This window comes from Gouania willdenowi, chromosome 15 (assembly GCF_900634775.1).
Source record: "Gouania willdenowi chromosome 15, fGouWil2.1, whole genome shotgun sequence".
In the NCBI taxonomy this organism is placed as follows: Eukaryota; Metazoa; Chordata; class Actinopteri; order Blenniiformes; family Gobiesocidae; genus Gouania; species Gouania willdenowi.
In genome coordinates, this window is record NC_041058.1 from 24,184,598 (window position 1) to 24,209,839 (window position 25,242).

At 40.7% G+C, this 25,242-nt stretch overlaps 1 protein-coding gene across 6 annotated transcripts in view; it reads right to left on the reverse strand.

The window, feature by feature from the left end:
* Nucleotides 1–22,597, reverse strand: part of fgfr2 (fibroblast growth factor receptor 2) — a 43,622-nt gene extending 21,025 nt beyond the window's left edge. For 2 of the 6 annotated variants that reach the window (XM_028469047.1, XM_028469048.1), the window contains exons 1-8: nt 21,883–22,597; nt 19,747–19,997; nt 12,556–12,813; nt 12,195–12,269; nt 8,893–9,062; nt 6,284–6,407; nt 3,209–3,399; nt 1,425–1,569 (exon numbers count right to left, since the gene is read on the reverse strand). In XM_028469047.1, the coding sequence (XP_028324848.1) occupies nt 1,425–1,569; nt 3,209–3,399; nt 6,284–6,407; nt 8,893–9,062; nt 12,195–12,269; nt 12,556–12,813; nt 19,747–19,927 (1,144 nt within the window). In that variant the 5' untranslated portion in view covers nt 19,928–19,997; nt 21,883–22,597. Of the gene's footprint in view, nt 1–1,424; nt 1,570–2,197; nt 2,337–3,208; nt 3,400–6,283; nt 6,408–8,892; nt 9,063–12,194; nt 12,270–12,555; nt 12,814–19,746; nt 19,998–21,882 lie in introns of all 6 variants that reach the window. The other 4 variants (XM_028469051.1, XM_028469050.1, XM_028469052.1 and 1 more) reach the window with 3 other exon arrangements.
* Between the last annotated feature and the right edge of the window lie 2,645 nt (nt 22,598–25,242).

The following is a 25,242-nucleotide window of genomic DNA, read 5'->3' on the forward strand; positions in this document are numbered from 1 at the left end:
ACTGTAAAGCACAGACAGAAGTCTCAGTCTTCAAGGTGCCAAGAGCTCAGAACGCTGTAGTGACCCAGATAGCCCGCATATGTCTCGCCGATGTCGGCATTCTACTCCTAATGCGTCATTTTGTGTGTTTTTTCCCCCCAAATCGGTGATATCATTATCGCTATGCTGCTGAAAATACATTTATGATCATGAACTGTCTCTCTCTTTATTTTGTCCACACATAATAAGCTATTTAGTGGTAGTATATTGTTTTTTGTTGTTGATGTGATATTGCCATATTCCTATCAGATTTAAGTAAATACTTGACTATGGATATGGAGATATTTATACTAATTGAATGATCTAAGCTAAATAAAGGTTAATATAAGCTGTAGAGAGGCCGCGCTGAGCATCTTTAATCCATCGTCCAAACATCAGCCAAACGCCGATGTCTCCGCAACGTCTGCCTCATAATACGCTCTCCATAATACGTCTCGCCGATGTAACGTCATTTATCGTGCCGGTGTGAGATGTATGTCTGCTATCAGGGGATAATGTATATTTAGCTTTTAGAGGAATTTTTTCATGTTGTTTTTGTCATTGTGCCATTTTTTGACAGACTAAACAAATTTAGTTCCCCCTTATACCAAGTATTTTAGGGGTTTCAAAATGAACAGCTCTCATGTGTCTCATCATAATCTTTTCGAGCTCAAACCTAAGCAGAAGTTCTAACTTAATATCCAACTTGCGCTGACACTGACACATTTGGTTTTCGTTCTGATCCAAGGCATACACAGCAACGCACAACACTCGCACAGCATCAACAAATAGGGATGTGCACACAATAACACTCACGCTTTCATGCCCTTGTAAAATCATTGTGTATGAGAAAAAGGGGTTCGGCTCTGATAATTGAGAAAGTAAAGCAGCAAGTGTCCAGCTTTAACTTTCGACCTTTATTTCAAGGAGAAATAAGGATCTTATGAGAAGCCAATTATCAGAGCCTGGAAGGAAAAAAAAGGAAATTTTCGGACTTCTTTGACATGCAGATTTTTAAACCAAGTTTGACTAAGAAAAACTTTCCCCGAGGAGAAGCAGAGTGAAAAAAACAAGATGGGAGACAAATCCTCTCTAACTTTGGGAGTCTTGAGACAATCAAGCTGCTATTTGAGCTTCACTTCTATCTCAGAGTACTAATTAAAAATTAAGTCAGATGTAAACTTTCCTGTTACCTGCTCTGAGCTTTCAACACTTTGCTAATGCTGAATATATAATAGAACATGTGCTTTGCTTGCATTAGCTGAATGTTAACTCTGATGGGTCACTGCACTAATTTAATATTTAAGCTCTGCTGCCTCCAAAGAGGAAGATTTGCCTTTTACAGAAAACCAACATAATCCATCAGTTTCAGCTTAGAAAAAAAGTCAGTATATGAGTGTATATACCTGGAAGCACCGTCAACCAAGCAGTGTGATAGGAGATCCCAATAGAATTACCCGCCAAGCACGTATACTCCCCAGCTTCTTCAAAAGTTACATTGGGCAAGTTGAGAACTTCTATCTCCTTATCTGTGGTGTTTACACCTGCCGTCTGGGAGTGGAGAAGAGGAAAAGTGCAGAAGAATGTAGAGGTGTAAGAAAAAAGACAGAAATGGAGAGAAAGAGGAAAAGAACAAGAAAAATGAGACCCAAAACACCAAGAGAGAAATTGAAGCTGGTTTCCATCGTCGATGTTCCATCTAGAGAAAAAGGACGCTGGGAGTTTTAAGTGAAGAGGGACATACACGCATTAAAAAATAGTAAGTACACCAAAAAAAGTCAAAGATTCCCATCACCAGAGCCTAAAAACACTGTAGTCCACACACAGGACCTGAAACATGCATGAGCAGAGAGCATGGAGAGCACTGCAACACCACACACCCTCCTTACACAGTGAACAAATCAAAGAAAGTTGGACTAAGTCGAAATAAATAGAGTTGCTAGCTGTGACTATTTCAGCATCCAGGTGTGCAGGCTCAACCAGTGCTTCCATTGCAGTGCTAGTCTTGGCAGTAGGAGGAAGCAGCTGAAACAAAAGCTTGTAATGCTTAGGGGAAGGTCTAGGAGCCCCAGGACCACAGAGAGACCACCAGAAGGACCACCACATCATAGCAGATCAGGAACCGCACCCAGAAAACCAGGTAGGTGGGAGGATAGGTACATGGTCCCTCAGAGGTTACCTGGAATGACAGTCAGCCAGCCCGACTGGTTGGCCTCGCCTATATAATTGGAGACTTTACAGATATACTCTCCAGCATCGTCCTCTGTCACGTTGGTGAGGGTGAGCATCTCCACGTCTGAGCTGTTAATGCCTGAATGCTGCAATCCACATGTAAATGTAGTGAGACATGCATCAGACAGGGCTGCAAAACATTTAGATCTCATGTGTCAAACTCAAGGGCCAAATTTGGCCCTTTAAAGCAACTGATTCGGCCCCCGGGAGAAAGTGAAGAAGACAGAGAAAACATTAATTATTCAATTGTAGATATCTCAGTCCTTCCAAATACACAGAGTCAATGAAACTCTCCTTATCTTTTTAAAATCTTTCAATTTCACTGAAATTATTTCGCAGGGACTGTTGATTGGACATATCTGTGCCTTACACTTTATTTATTATTTATACATAGAAGGACAACCTAGGGCATAATAATGTTGGAATTGCTTGTTTTCCCCTCCTATAATCTGCGGCCCTTAAAAACACCACACCATGTGGTGACACCCATGATCTAGATGGATTAAATTTAAGCCAGTCTTTTTTTTATCAAGGTGTGAACACATTAGTTACATAGGTACATGATGAGCTGTATGCCCTGTAACACAGAGTACAACCATGTTTATTTTTTCAAAGCTCTATTTGTAAATTCCACGATTTGTTCAAGCAAATTGTTCATCGCGTCACTAATCCTCTCCGGGTTGTGTGCACTCAGCGAGGCATTTTTGCATAGCTAGCCTACATTTTTGCATTTGTCTGAGTTAATGTTAAACAGATCATTATTGCACTTGTATGTAAAAGTGGATGCTAATGCCAATGCAAAGCTGCTGAGGTGAAATGTAGCCTCAAGTTGAATTGCATTGTCAAAACAAAGTTTGGCAACCACTGCAACACCCTTAAAACCTGAAATCACATCAGCAACACTGACTTTTAAAAGAAGTCTGTTTATGAGTAATGAGGATAAATTGCTGGAACGCACCTTCAACACTCGGACATATGGATGTCCATCAGGGCCGTAGCGGCTGCCGTTCTGAGTGATGTGTTTTAGCCACTGGATGTGAGGCTGAGCATCGCTGTAAACCTTGCACACAAAGCGAGCGTCCTCTCCAACATGAACAGTGGTGTTAGCGGGCAGGCCAGCCTGGAGGATGGGTCGATGTGGGGAACGCTCTGATAAAGAAGGAAGAAAGTAACCGCATCAGGATGATGGTGACAAAAAAGCTGCATTTTTTTTTTTTTCGTTTACCACATTTGATATGTTGGAAGGAGTTTAGCTGCTTGATTCAACACAAAGTCAATAATTTACACCAACTTCACACATGAAAACGTTTTGGACAGACAGGCAAATCACTCAATAAAAGAAAACAAAGTCAGGTAAGAAGGATTTTTATAAACTCCAAGTAAGTTGATGGTTTGTGGTGTGCTAATAATAACCACTTTACATTAAGAACTGCTTGCATTATTCTACAGACCTGGTTTGAGCGCTATACCCTGTTTTTCCAACCACACCGAGGAGCACTATTTAAACACACAATCACAGCCACCACTATCGCTACCACACAAAGACACACACACAAGAACATAGAGAGAAAATGACATCACTAAGCCTGGGGCACTGCAGGGCTTTTCCAAAACAAAGCCTTAAGGTAGGTGCATGGAATGTGTGTCTGTGTGCGTAGACGGATCATGGGGGAGGGTCAGAAAGTGAGGTTATGTGAAGAGGTGATGCAGGATTGGGAAGAGTAGAAATAAAGTAAATGGGATAAACTAGTGTCTGAAAGTCTGTGACAAACTTTCATCTGTCAGATTAGATTATTTTAATCCATCCACTTTCTTTACCCCCAATCCCCCTCCCATCCACACATTCCTAGAGCTTGCCATGTTTAGTGTCTCTCTTTATTTGTCTTTTTCCTCTCTCGCCCTGTCCTTTACTGGCCTACAAACTCTACCCAACGGAGACATAGAACTAATCCAACAGTCCCTCGGTGAGTGCTCCCACATTTAAACATTTAACAGGCAAAATTTCCTTTAAAATGTATAAAAGTGTATACTTTCAACAACAGAAGGAGGGGAGAGACAGAAATAATGCTGAAGCATTGTTTCATATTTATAGCTTGAGAACATAACCATTTATCAGCTGGCTCATTATTGGAGCGATTCGGTGGCTCTGCTGTTGGAAGAGACAAAAATAAACGACAGACGACTGACGAGCAGAAAACTGCTGAACTCTGGGTAACCTGACAAATTGGCACATGAATGTCTGAATGACCGCAGCATGGCACAGGATGGTGAGACTCTACCCTACACTCTAAAGGACACCACAATGCTGAGGTAAAAGCTTGGGAATTCTTTCCACTCATGTGAACTTTTGATTCAGCTTGCAGATGTCAGACTGGGGATCCTTTATCTCAGACCAGTTTGAACCAGATAAAGGCTAATGATTTTGGTTTGAAAAGCTATTTTTTTTTCAGGTCTTTTAGCAGAAAACAGATTAGAACAACCTTTTCTAACTACAGTCCCCTCCTTTTTGAATGTTCCATAATGAAGGAAATGGAAGCAAGAGGTTGCAAGGGGCAATGGAGACAGACATGGAGGGCTTTACAGCTCTGCAATAAAAACAGAACAAAAACAGAAAAATGCAGTTTGAACAAGGGTTTGAACAAACTGGGGAAGGCAAAGCTAGGAGGGGGCTGAACGAAGAAGCACTTAAGATCTTAGTTTCTATGCTTATTGTAGCGAAGTTAAAATCCTCTGGTATTGAATCTCTGTCTAACGTAATGAAAATAACATTTTTTTATTGCCACAGAGGCACGACCTGTATGGATATGAATGAACGCACGCGACCTTCCTCTTCTCTCAGAGTTGATTGATCATCCTTTTTAAGAAGAAGTTTTCCAGATAAACTTTGATTGGTATTGATTGTTTATTTCGAGGTAAGAGTTTGGCCAAAGTGGATTGACTGCACATCAAGTCGGGAGCAAAGTCGCCGTCCACTCTCACACATTGATCCACTATCTACCGCCCACTCCCCTTGTTGCCCCCGCCATCTATTGATTCTGCAAACCAAGCAGAAAAACATGCTTTCTCTGCTCCAAAGGTCAAAACAGAAGGGTTGACTGCCTTGGGTCTAAACTCTCCGTTCAGTGCTGACGACAGCACTGTGTCCTGTGCAGAGTGACTGGAACTTCATCATCTGTTGGTTTAAGTAACCATTACACCTAAGTGAACTGTACCTTTCCATTACATCATTTCACCAAAAAAATTGCTGTGTGACAGCATTTCCTAAATAAACCTCAGTCGTGAAGAAATTGTTGTTTGAGTGAAAGTCTTATCACTCAATCTAGAGAGGTAATCCATCTCCTAGAATTGTGCTTAATAACACTTTGAAATAATGGAAATTATGATTGTGTTTAAACCAGATGTAAAATTGGAATTAAAATTAAAGCACTTCTTCATTCTATAGGGGCCGAAAAGGACTTTTTTTTTTTAGTTTTCTCAATTACACCCCTGGTTCTGAGCTACAACTTTTATTTCTTTTTTTGTTTTGATTTTTTTGCTTTGATCTTCATTTACTGTCTTTTTTTGTCTGCTGATTTTCTTTTCTTTTTGTAAGTATGATTTTCAATACAAGTATGTAAAGGACATTGATTTGGGAAGAAATGTGCTTGTATTGTGGGGGAATGTTTGTTGTACTTTTCTGAAAACGTAATAAAATACTAATAAAAAAATAAAAAAAATAAATTAAAACACTTAGTTATCATAAAGGTAAAAAAAAAACTCTTCCCCTTAAATGCATGATCTTTCTAATTAAATGGAAATCAAATGAAGGGTGCTGATTAATCTTTCTTGCACCTCCACCTGCATCTTCACCTGAGCGCACCTGGCTAATCAAACACAACACAACACACACACACACACACACACACACACACTGTTCTCCATGTGGTAACTCGTCCTGCTGATGCTGACCTCCCCTTCCTCCACACTCCCACTCCCTCCTTTGTGAGTCTCGCAGGTGCACTTTGAGTGTGTGTTTTGTGTGCAAAACACTGACCCACGACGTCCAGGGTGTAGGTGTGGTTGATGGACCCGAACTCGTTCTCCACCAGACAGGTGTAGTTGCCCTTGTCAGACGGCACCACGCTCTCCATGATGAGGGTCCAATGCTGAATTCTCACCTGGTACGAAACAGAGGATTACCAGAAGGAAAGAAAATTATGAAGGGGATTTGATTGAATAGATGACAGATGAGTTAGCACAAGGAGCTGGCAAATAATAATGGTATTGATGACAGGCTAATCCCTGTCGAAAAAGGATTTACATTTTTCATTATTAGTCATTTTGAACTAAAAACATTTTTAAATCAACATCAAAAGCTTTAAAGAGAAACTAAACCCCTGCTTTCTGCTGACCTGTCACTGGAGGGGGAATTCAAAAACTGCCTTGATTATGGGCGTTACTCCTGACACATTAAGACACGCCCACTCACAGTAACATCTGTGATCAAATACTACAATCACACACACAATCCCCACGTGAAGCTGCACCCACGCACACACAACACTACACACAGAGGCTCCAGCCTCTGTTCATGGGTCAGCAGAGGCTGGAACGCTGCTTACACACACACACACACACACAGGAAGACGCACACACGCGACAAAAACATCCGTACACACGAAGAGACAGATGGGAATACACACATGATGTGTCTGTAAATACACCGATAGCTTAACAAACCCTCTGATTAGTGCAGAATCTGCTCTTTGTAGAGTCCAAATCTTTACAGCTGAAGAGAGCAGTTCTTCATTAGAGGGCTGTGATAGGAGGAAACCCTCCTCCCTCCTCTCAGCTTTTATAGAAGGGGCGGAACCAACAGTGAAAGTTGATGACGCAGGGGAATCTTAAAGAATCCATTTCAGCCAATAGCAAAATTCTCTTTTACTAGCCAGCGTTCAACCCTTAGAGGCCAGTAACTCTGACATAATTTAACAAAATATGCAATATTAAAATACTTTTCCTAAAATGTGACGAGTGGGACTAGAATTAATAAACAGCACTACTTAATACCCAAATATATATAGTCTGTATGTGGTTACTCTTTAAAAGGTTAAGCTAAATTAAAAGAAAAGTCTATTACTTCCACCTTGTGCCTACAAACTCAGCACTTATGGGCAAGGCAACTGCAAACAAGGATTCCACCTTTTCTATTTTTCAAAAATAGCTTCCTGTGTGCATAAAATCCACAGGTGTGACCTAACAATGGAGTTTCCGTCCACACACTGAGAGCTGACTTTAGCTCCTGCTTGTACAGGCCTACATTTCACACAATGGAGAGAGTATGCCAGAGGGTTGGGTTCAGGTACGGCCTTTTGTCTAACGTTTGTTGACAAAAAGAGAGAAATGAGCAGCCCAAGGTGTATCTGACAGGCAGACTGTATCATTTCCGTCACGTAGCAGCTCTTTTTTGTCCACGCTGTAATGAGTCTGCTGAAAGCCAGAGGCAGGAGGTGGGTGGAGACAACAACATTAGCGAGCCTACATCAACATAATCTGTACCTATATTTTCCTGGCACGGAGGTGTGTTTCTTCATAAACCATCAGTCATTAGCCAAGAGCCTCAGACTACGTTCAGCATCACTGGAGATCTTTTCATGAAACCCTTTCATACCAATCTGTTTCAACTGCTGTTCCACTGTCAGTACAGCTAAAGCACAATATGCAGTTACTGCTGCAGGTTTGAAGGGGAAAAGAAAATAATTTATGAACATGGAAATAAAAAAAATGCACATGGTCAGTGAGCGCACGCTATGAGACTGAATGGTTTCCAGGCTGTTCCATACAAATAAAAAAATAAAAAGATTCAGTCATGTTGATTCAATTGCCCCACAGCATAAATAAATGGCTAAAATCTACTAAGAATTAATACAAGTTTTAAAAATCTGAGGTGTAAAAGTATATTTGTGTTTGCCATTAATTATATTGTCACTTAAAAGAAAACTATGTTATCACAGATGTTTAATATTTTGATTGTGAGTATTCTGTATATGTTTATATTATTTGAATTTTAAGTAGGAACCAATAATGTAATACATTGTGTGTAAGAAGGTTTATTACGAAAATGCTTTGTTTGAGAGCTTTTTGAAAGGACTGTTCAGACGTCAATTACACAACAACAAAATAAAATGTTTAACCTTTAAATAATGACAAGGTAACCATGTGCTGAAATAAAATCCTCAACCCTAAGCCGGTGAGACCTGTTCTCGATTGAGTTACCTCAACAACTCTCGTAACACTACCAACTTTCACTATGTGTTACTACCCAGAGGCATTTAACCCTCAAGACATTGGATTACTCCAGTTTCCAATTGTTGGGAATAAAGAACCATTCCAAGTTACTGTGAGAACTACTGCAAAGTATCCCAGGGAGAAAAGGTACACGGGTGAGCAAGTCCAATTTCACACTAGAAACTCTGCCCTGGTTTTCTCCGTCTACTCTACTCCTATCTGTCCAGTGAAAAGAGTTGAAAAAAACAGAAAGGGCATAAATGAAAAGATTTCTTTTGAAAACACATCAGAAAAGAAAAACTTGAGTACAAAAACAATAAAAGCAGAGGAGGAATATATTTTTAAAAAGGTATATTGTGTTACTGTTGCTATTACCTTATATCCTCCCATGCGGTCCTCTTGGCGGAAAGGCCTGCTGTTTTTAAGCCAGTGCATCTTGGGCCGTGGGTTACCTCCTGCAGCACAGCGGAACTTGACTGTGTTGGCAGCTGGCACTGCATGCAGCTTCTTCTCCATCCTTGCTGATGAGGTCCAATACGGAGGGCCTGCAACCAAAAACAGCAGTTGGTGCGATTCTGTAGTCATGTCCTTAGTGTTAACTATTTGGCTGCGAGTATTTGGACTGACTCATCCAAATTGCAGAGGAAAAAAACTGAAACACCCCCGCGTTCAATGCAAGACTGAAGGACTTGGTCAAACTGACCTACCGTAACATAACCAAGAGCTTAATGCTCACACAGCTTAACAAAAACATATTTCACCCTGGAATCAACAGGGTGTTAAAGGGGAAAGGGGGGACATATCAGCTCAGTAGGGAGAGACTGTGCCAAGATGGGAACTAGACCATCACATTCAATTACATCTGCTTCCACTTGGCAGATTTATAATGCATCCATTTTCTTCTGTTTGCAATTGCGCCCCTGCTTATCTGCCTGTCACTTGGAAAAAAGGTATGAACTTGCATGTCTAGGGTGTTTATCAGACTTGGTAAATCTTCAAATGCCAAAATGTTTGCCAGACTTATGATGTATGTAAGTATTCTTTGTGCTGAACTCACCCTTCCATTGCCTAAACCTGCTTTATTATGCTTCCTTGTGGCTTCTCTTTTTTCCCCCCGTTCTGTCTCTCTGTCAGCTGGATTTTGCTCCAAGCTACCCCCCTCCACCCCAACACGCACACACGCACACACACTCGTCCCATCTGCACCTGGATGTGTGATTGCCTAAGCAGATGGGACTCAGAGGGAAATAGAAACTCAACGTCTAACAACAACCCAAACAGCCTTCCACACTACCACTTCCTCTTCACAACACAGGAGTCCAAGCAACAGAGGGAATACCCATAGATAAGACCCAGAGTGACTTTAGTTTAACCCTAACTGCAAGGTAAAATCCCATGAGAGCCTTGGCTTCAACCATCAGTCTTCCGGAACTCATTGCGACTTCTCCAATCTGAAGACTCAGACACCTCCCAGTCTTTTCTCTAGCGTGTAAAACCGGATGAGTTCAACATACTTGGATCGTAAACTCAGTAGACGCTGCTCTTCCTTCCTGATGTGCACAATAAGTAGCTCAACAATAATTAATCTTTCATTCCTGCTCACTCTCACTCAATGTCTCTCTTCCTGTGTCTTTCTCTATATTTGCCCTCACCTCCGTTTAACCCATCAATTTTGACAAAGACAGATGAGGTGGAGACTCGCCTGTCGTGAAGCTGTCTCATCAAAAACTCTCTGTGACCCCATGCCGGCGGTCCTTCTCGGAGGATAAGGTTGAGACATGAAAGGTGAGCAGTGCTGTTCCCATGCTCTCTGTCCGGAGGGGCAGCACTTCAAACAGGACGACCCTCAAAACGCTCACCAGATGAGGCTGAACTCCTCACTGAAGGTCCCCCAACGACAGTCTCACACATTCAGATCCTCGTAGCTGCTTCTTACTCTGAGATGGACTATGAGGTCACCTTAGGTGATCCAACTCCACTACCAAAATAAGTCAATATTCTCTCTCACCTAAGAACCACCATGGATTAAAATTATTTTAATCCTTAACCTTTGGTTTATGCTGTGTTTTTTAGTGGCCTCCTGCCCAACCGCTGTCCACAAAAAAAGCTACACCCAAAGCTTTTCCCGCTCATTCCCTCCCATGCCTAAATGCACCCTCCTCGTTCCAGATCCTCGGCCCAGGGCCAAGACTCGACGACATACTCAATGAAAAGTTGGTGCCAATCCAGAACCCCCACTCCTCTCATGCCTACTTTACTTTCCTCTCCTCTCCCTCTTTACTTTATTTATTAGTTACCGTGATATTGAGTTTTTGAAAAAGTTGCACCTTGAGAAAAAACGCGTACTATCAGAACAGTTTTCCCATTGTTTTCAAACTGCCTATTCCCTCTCCCTCATTTTTTTCCTCTTGCTGAGTCCCTCCTCCCATATTTAATGGATTTCAGGCAATTACAGTCAGCCCAAAATTAGAGGAGGAGAGCTCACGGGGAGAAGAAATGTGTGTGGAGAATTTTAACAAGATGTGGAAGCCCTAATCTTTACTTCAGCCCTGCTTTTTTTTTTTTTTGTCCGTGTGAATGTGAAAGCACGCATGTGTACACACAGCTGCAAAAACCCGTTAGTTCGTACTACATATGGTCACCAATGCTTTGAGAAAGTTAGGTAGAAACTTTCTCTTTCTCTCACACACAAGCACACATACACGCACAAACCCACACACACAACCCATCAGGTGAGTAACTTGGACCAGATTTCTCTACTTCCAGATTCCAGATTTTTTTCTTCTAATAGACAAAGCCAGCTGACTGCCTGGCTGGCTAAATGGCTCCAAGACGTTTGACTATACCTGGGAGATACTAGCTGAAAGAATCTTAGGAATCCATTTTCCCTAGAGCATCCAGCTTGGAAGGCACACAAAAACACACTCTGAAATCTCCAATTATGGCCTGCTACAGGAACTCTAAGGGATAGGATTGCACGAACCTTGGTTCTTATCTTTACATTCTTGCTGTAAATTACTTTCACAAAGTCTGAGCTGTGCTTTTAATCTAAACTGACACTTTTGTAGAATGATTTAGTCTACTGAATCATACCAGTGTCCAAAATACAGTGGAAGACTTTTTTATTGATCAAATCAAAGCACATTTTTAGATTTATTATGTCATGTTGCATATTTCCAAAGCAATGCCTTTCAACTCACAATTTTATGCTCTATCAACATGATTTTTTTAGCTTGGTTTTTGAAAGTTAACGCACCGAAATTCGACAGCTAAATCTTTGAAGATCATTTAAAATAAATTATTAAGTTAATACTTCAATGATGCTATTTGCAAAACTATATTTAATGTTCACAATCACAGAAAGTCTAAGAGGCTCAGTGAGGGATTGGTGACTTGTCCAGGAAGTGACACACTTTACTTCTTGCTTCAGTTTGAGTTACAAAGTGTAGGTAACTAGAGTTTGTTTTAGGCATGCATAGAAGGCTCGTGGAAAGGAGAGAATAAATGATAATGACGAATGGTTTTACAACTCAAGAATGTGATTCTAACTGAGGATGAACAAGGTTGATCAGGACCTATTTATGTATTATAATCTAGGCATAATACTATCTTGATGTTGAAGACAAAAGTGTCCAACTCAGAGTGCGTACATGTTGTTGATTTCCTCCTTTACTCACTTAAACGCTCTCCTTCTGCCCCAGAGTCCTCAGAACGCTCTGTATCGTCCTCATCATCCCCCGATGAAATGGCATCTGCACAAAGTAACCTCGGTTACTGCCACCTTTGGTACTCCAGTCACATGCATGCAGCAGTCAAGAATCTTTGCATGCTCTTACTTCCTCACAAGCACACATTTTTAAAGAAATTGATTGGAGAGAGGCCAGTTTTTGGATATTAACGTAGATGTACACACACACTCACTGCGATACTCATTATCTGCTCTTGTACATCTTTCCTTCATAGATCCAGTCCATCTAAAAGTCTCAACATTAGCTGTCCTATGCTGGCCTGTCTGTTTCTCCCTCTTCCCTGACTCACCTGTGACATTGACTATGAAGCAGACTGTGTCTTTGCCCACGCTGGTGCAGGCATACAAGCCTGAATCCTTGGCCGTGGCATCACGAATCTGCAGCACCTCCTGCTCTATCAGCGTGCGGTTGTTGGTGCCTAGAGAGCTGCCATCTTTGGTCCAGGTGATGGTCCCAGTCGCTGGCAGAGGGCAGCTCAGCTTCACCACCTCCCCCGGGTGCACTGAGCACACCGTGGGTTTAGAAATTTGGTATTTGTTCGATGCCTCTGCAGAGCAAAGGGGAGTGGAGGGAGGAGAGGGTTGAAGGGGGAAGGAGGGAAAGTGGAATGAAGTAGGAAACGGGTGCACAAGGAGGTGGTGGAAAAGTAGTTGGAGAGGAAGAAACAAGCCATAGTGTAAGAAACAAAACACCACAAAACCCCAATGGATGAATTTAAATCAACTTATGCAAGAGGAGCAAAACAGCAGAGGGAAGCCCATTATTTGAATAATCACACCAACATATCATTACCACATACTCCATGTGAGTCATTTGAAATAGAACCAATAGAATCAATGGCATTTAAAGACTCAGTGCATGCAGTTACAGCCATGGCAGCATGTGGAAAAAACACCGATGCTTCTTAAAAAAGGTGAAATTAGGACAAAACTACATGGACTTAGTCCTCCCCGGATGTGTGTGTATGGGTGAGTATGAGCATCACAGAGAGACATCTGCAGCTTGATAAAAGGAACACAACTCCAGCATGTCTGCCCATCAGAAAGGAAAGCAGCCAGAAAGGGTTGAGGACGGAAGTCGTTGTCAGGCATTGGAAGTGGGAATGGGTGAGGTGAGGGTGGGGGTTGTTGTACTTTTTTTTTTTTTTTTTTTTGGGGGGGGCATTCCTCTGCTTTTGACTCTGCACTTAAACTCCAAAAAACCCTGAGCAGCCGGCGCCATGACTCTTCTGTTTTCCATCTTCTTTGTGCTCTTTCATAACTTGGCCATAGAAAACCTACAGCTGCTGCACTGGAGCCAAGGCAGAGAGCAAGAACCTCAATGCTGTGTTCCAGAGTGCTTTGAACAACACTGTTTCTGAGCTAGAAAAACATGTCTGCCTGTGAGTGCGTGTGTGTACACCATCGCCTCTGACTTTGACGGCGCAGATGGGACGACGCGACTGTGCAACACATGATAAGGGTTACTACGTAAATCAATATTTAGAAGCTATCTTGGGTTGTGTTGAATTGAGATCAATAAGATAAAAAAAATTTAAAAAAAATTGAATTAATATTAAGAAAGCAATGGGCAAAGAAAACATACAAGCTTAGCTCTGCCACATCTGAAGTCAATGCTAGTCACCCTGAGGTTTCACACACACACACACACGCACACACACACATGTATACAGTACATTCACTAAGAGTTTTGAAACTCTTTGTAACTATTGTATTGTTTGATATTTTAAAAAAAAGTTTTCTTTTTACTGCAGGACAAACATGCATGTCTGTTTCCATCAGGGGGGAAGAAGAGAATAAATAAGTGGATTAAAAGATTTGAAGGAGGAAACATGAAACAATGAGAAGTGCACAGTAAAAAGCCAGTGCTGACTGTGGACTGATAGATACCATTAAAGACAGCAGCACTAACAGCCTTTCCTGTACTTTAATATACCTTTCACACAGCATCCCATACTTTCTATACACAACTGTTTTGTGTGTATTTGTGAACTGTACACTATCTCTCTATTTCTCTCACACACCCTTCAGATTTATTAGAGTAAAATAGAAAGTCACTCCTTGCAGTAGCCAGCAGTTGGCATGTGTGCAGCGCTTTATTCTCCCTCTGGCAACAACACACATACAGTTGTTGTATTGTTTTCTTTTTAGTAAAACTGGAAATAATTCACCCCTTCTTTGGATATGTGGTAAGGTAGGGTGGAAGGAACATTTGTGCTGATTGATAGGAGCTGCCTTAACAATGTTTTTTTCTGCAACAACATTTCCATCACCGATACAGAAGGAAATGTCTGTTTGGACTTTGTCAGTGTTAAAAAGTAAAGGAAAAAAGACTGACATCTAAAACCTAAAGACACGCTTTATCATCTTGTTGAAAAGACATGATGTTGCTCATACACGTGAGTGTTTGTGGACATTGACCAAGCAAAGGGCAGGGGAAACCACTCTAGATGATAAGGACAAAGGAATAGCTTCCAGTTGTGCTCCCGATTGAAACCATGCAGTCGTTACTTGGGCCTTTATCACTTTCTTATCTCTGCTGCATCCATCTGTCCCTCTCCATCACCTCCCGCTGCTTCTTCCTACAGCCATCCCCGCCCCTGCTTCCACCCGTGACCCTGCTGACCTAACCCTGACCCATCCACAATCCAGTTAAAACAGCATACCTAATTATTCATGGGAATCCTGTGCCATGGATGCACATGGACACATACACACACCCTTGTTCCCGGACCTGAGAGTATTCCACAAATACGGTATGTGAAGCTCACCTTGCTTCACATACCGGTAGCTATAGTGGAGATGTGTTCAGAGAAAAAAGTTTTGTTGTATTTTGGCAAAGTGTCATTTTTTCTTCACAAACACTGATTCTCTTTAACTTTCTGCTTCTATTAAACTTCTTTCTACTCATGTCACTGCCATTTTGCTCACTCCTCTTCACAATCTCATCTCTATTTTAAAACCCATGCTCGACTTCTTTCCGACACCTATTACAAGCATCTACCAGGAGTGATCGATTCAGCCTGTGCACTGCTCACTATCTATCGTTCTCACGCTCCACGTCTTGCTTGGCAGTAATTAGTCTTGCAACTGAAGTATTTGCAGCAGGAAAATCCCACTTAAGTTCCCCTTAAATGTCTATTTCTAAAATGTGCCAAGACAGCATTGAGCAAAAAATTTTCATGCACCATTCTATACATTTTCTTTCACAGATAGGTACCGGAACATCCACCTGTGATACGATCCACCAGTCTCGCAACCTACACAAATGGATACCCGTACAGAACGCATTTCAGCATGCACGCAGATCAACAGGCACACACATAGACAACCATTATCTCAGCAGCATCCCCCCCTCCGCTCCTTCCCCCCTCTGTAACCTCCTCACATAGTCAGATCCAAAGCACTTTTCTTCCATTTTTTTTTGTCTCCCTCTCCTTTTCTGATGTCCTTTCACATTCAAATCATTCCGTCACTTTTATTCTTTATTATGACAAAAGACTGGCCCAGTGAACTGCCTCCCGGCGTCGTCCATGGCAACAGTCCCTACAAGGCTCACTCACCCTTTCACCCCATCAACAAGACTTTGCATGAACCCCGGTTGACCCTTTTAACCCTCCAGTTCACCTTATCTCCACATTTCCTCCTGAACTAAAGCAGTGCTCACTTCTTTTCTTCTGACTTTTGCTCAGAAAATGAGATCTCAACACTATACAGAGTCGTGTTGATTTGGAGAGAAGCTTCGATTTGATAATTGTTGTCACAAAATACTTAATCTACGTGGGGTCTTTCGCCAAAGCCTGCACAGGTGGCAGCTCGCCCCATTATCTGATCAGCTCATTGTGAGCACAGGCCTGACGTAGTGCCCTCTGGCACCAAAGCGGAGGCCAATAACAGTTTTAAGCTTCTGAGATTAACACCAGCTAACAGCAGACTAATAAAGGTTTTTGCAATGTGAAAGCGGTGCATTCAATCCAACTGCCCCTAAGTCTTTGTCCCCCACCCCTACACACACACACACACACACACACACACACACACACACTGTCATAGGTTTGGAGTTCACTTCCATTGCCGTCACCACACACTCAAACGCACAATGTCATTAAGCCTCCAACTGACACTTTTACACATTTACAGCTGTACTCCTACTGTGTAGATAGCAGTGTTAAGGACAGATAATAAGCCTGCAATTCCTTGGCATTCCCACCCCACACACACACTGACACACATTTGCGTACAGTGAACACATCTCTCTGTTAAACGTCAGATGGCTACGCAGCACTGCAACTCCATTCCCAAAGTAATAAAGTGTGTAGTGTGCTCCTGAAAGCCTTGAAGACTATTCTTTGATACATACTGCAGCCTACATTTATTTAACCGCTTGAATTTTTTCCTGTTGTTCCTCCATGATGATGGGAGTTCTCAGAGTTTGGCAGATATTGCAGGAAAGCAGAGCCAAGCTATGAGCGGACTTCTGTCAGCTGCACTAAAATGAAGGCAGCGTTCTAGCCTGCCTGGTGCCACGTTTATTCCACATTTAATGCAAAACAAAGCCTGACCACAGCGCGGAGCACAGAATACCTCTACTAAAGACACACACACACACCTTCTGTGTTTTATACCTTTGTTATTCAGCTCTGCGAGGGCATTTTAATCACTGTGCAAACGGACCTGGACAAGGTAAACACTCCCATAGATACAGTAGTGGCTACAGCGATAACAATAGGCCTGTTGTAGAGGCCTTAACCAGCGTGTTCACTCTGCTTCTTCTGTTACAGCAGCCACAGGTAAACAAACTATGAGGCCACCAGAGTGCAAGCGCCAACTATAGAGACAAGACTGCAAAAAAAATGATAAATATGCAGCCATTGCAGCGCGCAAAGACAAAGAGTTAGTGAGGCAGTGATTGGGAAACAAGAGCAAACATTGGTAAGAATGGGCGATATTATCACCCCATCAGTATTATAAGCAGATAGTAGCCAAAAGAATGTGATATCGGTATCAGTTTTTCCACCGATGTGTGCTGATGTTTCCATAACTAAAGATGAATTAGATTTCTTATTTTGTACAGATGTTTATCTGTGAATACACCCAGTGGGACATCACATTAGAAATTGAAGTAACTTTAATCTGTTATTTCCAAGTGAGATATATATAATATGATCTAAAATTAGGTTGGTTGGAAGGGGGTCTGTGTATATTTTGGTATCTGTTAATATCGAAAAACAAAAATTTAATGTTGTACAATATCGTCATAACCAAAAATATAAAAAACTTCATGAAAGATATGTTTCATAAAGACTGTGTTGGTACAACCGGTTGAAGAGTGCAAACTGGAGATACATTTCCAAAGTAAACAGAGGCTATTACTTTGTGTTCTATCCACCTCTCACCATGTCCTCGCATGATTTCACTGCCCAGTGCCCTGTAATCTCTCCATCTGAAGAACTAGAGACATACAGTATGCTGAAGGTCTTTCCTACAGGAGTACGGTATATCTCTTTAAAAACTTTCCCCAGCCTCAGTGTAGCATAGCGTGAATGGCCCAGTGCTCCACGCTAACCCGTTTGGAGCCAAACAGTCTGAGAGTGAACAACAAAAACAACAGGGGAGGAGAGCTCAGTCAGCCTCTCATCAAGGTAGGTGGGAGTCCTACCTGACCTCCAGGGAGCAAAGGGCAGGAGAAGATACAGATTGTGAGTTTGTGCATGAAGACTTAAGTACGTGACTCAAAAAGTAATGCTCTGTTGTTGGCTAAACTTGCAATTATCATGATAATTAAAGCCCAGGAACAAAAGGCGGTGGAATGTGAGTTACAATCCATCACAATTAGCTGATCTTTAAGCAGACTCTCAGACTGGAGACACCAACTGAAGAAGCGCTCAGAAAAAAATGACCATAAAAGAAAGGTGTGCCATTTGGATGTGGAACGTCTCATCAAAGGTTTTATTCTGAACTTCTGTCCTATCTCTTTGCATCTAAGAAAGCACACACACACACACACACACACTGTTAAACTTGACTTTCCATCAGTGTCTTCTTTCCAAGCAGAAGGGCAGTGAGCGCAGCTCCAGTGTAAACAGTGTCCCACCCTCCTTCACACACACCCTAGTCCTCCTACATGGATCACAAACCTGACAGTAACCCTCAAGTAAAGCACGAGCAAAAAAAATAAATATTAAAAATTGTGAATCACAGGAAAGCAAATTGTTCCTCATCCCACAGTGTGTTGTTTATATTTGGATTACTTCTGTTTATTTATAGCTTTTTTTTTTCATCTCTTGCCATTATCATTTTCCTCAGTCTGTGTTTTATGTTCTGTTGAGTCAAACACTATCGATCCAAACATTTGTTTTCTTTGGATTAATACTCAAAGTGGGATATGTGAGTCAATGTGTATAGGAAAACTGTTGGACTGTATCTTTCTCAAGGCCAGATATAAGTTAAATGATGTAGAGGAAAATACTTGAAGAAATGCTGTAAAAGTTAAGCTGAAATAGGGCTGGACAATATGGACCAAAACTTATATGGCAATATTTTTTCTCGAAATGGTGATATACAATATAAATCATGATCATTTTAATCAAAATAAAGTCTTAGCAGAGGTTTTAAACTGGGTTAAATTTGTTGATGCAAAATACCACACAGGCATTTATGAACAAACAGCCGCACAATGTGCCACTTTTGTCTTTTTCTCTTATAAGGGACAGCATGTGTGAGTGAGTTCTGTAGTCTGGGATAGGACGCACTCAGTAATCCATCTTAAGGCTCAAACATACTCGGGCGGATATCCGCAAAGCGGACTCCTCGCAAGGCCAACTACGTGCAAAGCTCAGATTTTACTCCCGCAAGGACTTCTCCGCGTAGTTAGTATCACACAAAACACTGCTCGGCATCGTATCGACCCGCATTAAATGTAACACCGACCTGCATTTCACCTGCCTGGTGAAACAGAACAGGAGAAATGAACACAAGCTTAGAGGAGAGACTGGCAGACGAGCTACGAAAGTAGCAACACCTTTAAAACACGTCTCAGGAGTAGAAGGACTACAGAGAAGTGCTAAGAATCATGGGACATGGAGGATGTTATTGGAAACTACTACGCGGCGATGGAGGAGAACGGACAGTCCGCACAGAGTCCGTTGAGCGTGGGGTCCGCCCGTGTTGTTTGAGCCATATCTGTGCTTTTCATGTTGTTCTGAGAAGTAGCAAAAGCAACAATTCATAAAACAAGTATTTTTAAACAAAATAAGCTATAAAAAAATAAAATAAAATATTTTACTATATTGATATAGTCAATATTGTAATTTTCTATATCACCAAAATCGAAAACTCAATATATCTTGAATCTCTGTATATTGCCCAGCCCTAACCTGAAACAAAGACTGAAGAAGTAAACTCACACTTGCTCTCCAAAAACAATTCCCTCCTGCTAACCCAGTCCCTCTTCAAACACACACCCCCACACTGAAGCTTACCTTCAGGTTCCAGAGTGGCCTCCTCCTCCTTGGCGGCGGTGAGGGGCGGTCGGGCCACGCTGACACTCAGCAAGGACAGCAGGACAGCAGCCAGCAGCCAGGCCCACAGGGCCATCCCGTTACTGGGAGTCAGAGCTCCCCATACCCCCCTTCTCCACCTCCCCCTGGACACTGATCCCATCTGAGGGAGTCGGCCCAACCATCAACTGCTACTAGGTCGATCTGTCACTCACTGGAATTCACCCAATCTCCTGGGTTGACGGGTGAAAGAGAGGGAGGAAAGATGATGGATGGGGGGAAGAAAGAAAGAAAGAAAAAAAGACACGTTAGCAGAAATCAGGTCAAACTAAAATCCAGTACTGTACGTGTACATATGTCACGTGTTATGGTTTATTTATGACAAAGAAAGGCAAAGGGGAGACAAAAAGCAACATGGAGAGTTTCAAAATGCTGTCAAACAAGCCATGCCACAGACATACCAAAGCTGTGAGGCACCAACACACAGCAGCTCTATGTCTGCCTTTGCTTCACATGTGTAATTTAAACACATTCAATTACTTTAGGTGTAAAGCAGTTACAGACTAAACTTGAGGTTTCTGTCATTACCAGCAGCTATGAATCTTTTGTTTTCCTTAATTACAAAACTTCACATCTTGATGACATGCAAACCTTCTCTTTCAACACCAAGTTGTTGTTTTTTTTTATTGAAAACAAACTTAGCTGTGACCTTTTCCTTTAGAGCAGGGGTGTCAAACTCATTTTCGTTCAGGAGCCAAATACGAAGCAGTTGGATCTCAAGTGGGCCACAGATTTGATACGAGAAAACAACTAATTGTTTTTCGTCTTTTAGTGTGACAATCATCACTTATATTCTTCTGCGCAACAGATGCGTCAGCGCCTGTTGATCTGTCCACACGAATCCTGTTTTAGAGGCTTCCATTGCATCATAACTCGATTATGAGACTAATAACAATTTCATTTAAATGATCTAATAAAATTCGGGGGGACACAAACCGGGCTGTCCCACAAAGACATGTGGTTCTACTACGGTGAGAAGTCTCTGGAGGTTTGGAGACGTCACGCTTGCCTGCGCTCCTTCTCCTCCAGCTGGACGCATCGATCGGGTTCAGCCTCTAACACACATGGAATTTAGCTTTTAGAGAGAAAAACGTGGACAAGCCCCTGGGCTGATGTCTCTTTAATTTACCCCTCAGGGACTGGCATTCATAATGATGAATAAACAGGTCAACGAATGCTTAAATCTTGCACTACAGGAACATTTTAGAATCAATAATGAAAAGCAAAACAATCAAGTGCACAGTTCACATGCACGCTTTTAATGCATTAATGGGGAAAACAAACAATAATTACGTTTTTAAAAAAAAACAAACATGCAAAAACTTTCACAGGACGTGCGTGATGCGCTTCTCTCCAAACGTTGTGATATTTGCGCACACAGGGGACGCCGAGAGGCTCCATCCAAAACTCTGAGGCTTTTCAATGACATTTCTTAACACTGCTTGATTTCCTATTGAAATTCAAATCAGTTCGCTTTTTTTTCTTTCTTTCTTTCTCCACAATGGAGACTCATTTGGAGGCGCTAGGTGATTTAGGGCTTCAGCACCAAGCAGTGAAAAAACAACTGCGGTCATGGGGTAATTGACACCATAAATTCAACGTGGAAAATTAAGCAAAGTAATAAATAACCAGGACACTTGTTAATGGCCCTGAAGTCATGATGCAAGGTGTTGTGAGTGATTCCTCACCTTCTACTACAAACAGGGGCACTTTAATCATCCTAATGGTAAGAACAACAATGTAAAGTTTTCTGAAAACAACATATTTTTTGGGGAATCTATGATACCCAAAGACAGATTTAGGAAGTTTTAACAAAATTTACACTAAGTACAGGGTAGTTTTATTATTAAAATTATTATTTTTTAATAATATATCTATTTCAAATGAATTGCAATTTTACAATGTTTTGCAAAAGCGAAAAAAGCATCCAAACCCAGAGCGCACCACCATGCAGGCCGCTCAGCAGCAGAAAACTTGACAAATCAAATTCAACCAAAGCTTCACCTTTCCTGCTGTCTCCATAGTATAAAAAAAGAAAAAGAAAAAGAAAACACTTACCAATGAGGACTAAAAGTGTGGAAGTCTCTGTTTTGGCATGCACAGATAAGGGAGGAGAGTGCATGAGCTGAATCCAAAGGGAGGAATGTCTCCAACCAATGCAGCGGGGGAAAATCTGAGAGTCGCTGTCGTTTTTTCCGTTCACCATTCAACTATAAGAACCACAGTCCGATCAGATCAGAGGATATAATCCAAATCAGAGTGGCAGTCTGGTCCTGTGCCATGCAGAGAGAGCAATCCCACTTTACGCACGGTATCCCTGGAAAAACAGCTCGCTAAACCATCTCGCTGTCCTCTGAAACTTTCCTCCCCGTCACCAAGTTTCTTTCAGGGAGCAAATCATGCATGGAGTTCATAAACAGCGCAGATTTCAACCAGAGAGAAAGTTTGGAGCCTGTAAAGACGCAGAGGAATGTTTAGAGTGAGGAAGAGGAAAGATGTCCGGCGCGAAATGTCCTAAAATCCATCAGTGAACGTCCTCCTGTTGAACAGCGCGTCTTCCATTCCGCGTCCTTCTCCTTCTCCTCCGCTCACAGCCACAGATCTGTTCCTCAGACGCTTCAGGTTTACCAGCTTTTTCTCCTCCTTACGTCTCCACACACCGCCCTCCTCCTTCTTCACCCCAGTGGGTGTCATTCCCCCCAAAGCTCCCCCAGTGTAATCCGAGCCGCTTCCTGGCCGCAGTGCCTTTGGGCCCTGCCTTCCTGAGCTGTGCCTGCCCTGTGTGTGTGTGTGTGTGTGTGTGTGTGTGTGTGTGTGTGTGTGTGTGTGTGTGTGTGTGTGTGTGTGTGTGTGTGTGTGTGTGTGTGTGTGTGTGTGTGTGTGTGTGTGTGTGTGTGTGTCCTGCGCTCGGCTCTCCAACCGTGCTGCGCTGCAGAGGCTCAGTGTCACACCGCAGTAACAGCGTCACCCAGTGGACAAAGCTCAATACCTGCAGGCACAGGCGCACTTTACGCACACGCGCTGTCAATGGAACACTGCAGTGAAACTTCTCACTTTATTCTACAAACTCATTTTAGTTCAGGGGCCAAATACGGACCAATTGGATTTTAAGTGGGCCGCAGATTTCATTAATGTGCCCGAGTTTGCACTTCTACCTATAAATGACATTAACATAATAAAGTAGAGCACCAATGTTATTGAATTAATAAGTGACATATTTCAGTCACTGCAGGATGTTTTCTTTTAAGCTTCATTGATTTTGTGACCAAATCAAATTTAAATTGTTGAATTTTTGTGAAATGATTTTAAGACAATTGCAGAATTTTATATACGTATATAAAATTCTGCAATTGTCTTAAAATCATATATATATATATATATATATATATATATATATATATATATATATAAATCTTTCAACAATTTGACACAAAAAAAACTGCCATCATGTGATATAAGCATGGGGAAACTGTGAGTTCCATGTAAGTTATGTTTTTGGAGAGATCTCCAACTAATATTGTAGGAAATGTACACAATTATTAATGCTTTCCATGTCAATTTTACTTTCTCCTGCGGGCCGAATTGGATGTTCTACAGGGCCAGTTTTAGCCCCCGGGCCTTGAGTTTGACACTGGTGTTCTACAGGAACAACGTATCCTGCATGATAAAGCTTTGAAGTGAACCATTAGAATAGTGTTTTATCAAACAGACAACCCTTCCTTTCAGCCACTTCATTTGGGACCTATTTAAATATTGGGTGCCAAGTGTATAAAATTAGTATAAAAGTTGTAGCTAACACATTTTCATTATTTATCTCACTTTTCTCAAATTTTGCACATTTTTCTACATTTAACACAACATTTAACCACATATATAGAGGTGAAAAAAACATTAAATCTAAATATTTAAATCTAAATCTAAATGGTATATGTTATATCTAAATGTTAAATCTAAGTCTAAATATTTAATGTAAATCTAAATGTTGAACTTAAATGTTTCGCACATATGCATATGCACAATTAGCATATGTGCGAAATTTAGATATAATATATCATTTAGATTGAGATTTAACATATATTTACATTTAAACATTTAGATTTAACATATATTTACATTTAAACATTTAGATTTAACATATATTTACATTTAAACATTTAGATTTAATATTTAGATTTAGATTTAACATTTAGATATAAGATTTAGCATTTAGATACGATATATATCATTTATATTTAAAGTAAATATTTAGACTTAGATTTAACATTTAGATATAACATGACATTTAGATTTAGATTTAAAATTTAGATTTAGATTAGATATTTAGATATAGATTTAACATTTAGATATAACATATACCATTTAGATTTAGATTTAAATATTTAGATTTAATGCTGTTTTTACCTCTATATATGTGGTTAAATGTTGTGTTAAATGTAAGAAAATGTGTTAAATATGAGAAAAGTGAGATAAATAATGAAAATGTGTTAGCTACAACTTTTATGCTAATTTTTTACACTTGGTACCCCATATTTAAACAATATATCTAAAAAATAAATCACAAACCTTTATTTTAGTATTTAGTCATTACCCAGCTGCAGCTTTAGTTCCATCTTTCGACTCTTCATTAATTTAAAGAGCTTTAATTTCTCATAATTAACAGAGATCAATATATATCTATGATCAACTCCAAAAAGCCTGTAATTTGAATTTAAATGGTCTATAACTGGAGTAAATCTTGTCAATCCATTGTTATATGTGCACTTATGTGATTATCATTTTAAAACTGTCCCTGAATAAAACCACTCTACTTGTTTGCTGTTTGGTATGACTTAAGTCCAAAAATGTGTTCTTACTTTTTTTTTTAATATCTTTTAGAAAATGGTTATATATTTGGTAGAGTCTCTAACTGACGGAGTATTGCTTTTAAATAAGTGGTCATTTTGGTGACTAAAAATTTTCGTCATAGTTTTCGTCGACTAAATGTTTTTAAGTGACCATAACGAGACCATGACAATTTCTTTTAAATACGTTGGAATGGAAAGTATATAAAAATACAGTATACTGATTTTCAACAAATGTAAATTACTATACATTTGTCACATGGGACGAAATCCAATCAGAACTCAAGTGAAAACTAAATCAGAATTAGCCATCAAATTTAACACTGGGTTACAAGTGGTATTGCAAGGAGGTATCAGATAAAAAAAACAAAAAACAATCCACACTACACATCAGATTATTATGGTTTGTTCTTATTTTTTTATTCCTAATGAGCTAAAAACAAAAAAAACAAAAAAAACAAAGTCATACCCAGAATGTGTATGTAAGTGTTTGTAGAGTTGAAGAGAAACAAAAGCAAAATTTTTTGTTGTCTTTTTCCTTTTCCAAGAGGATCATTATCATTGTATTGTATTGTGA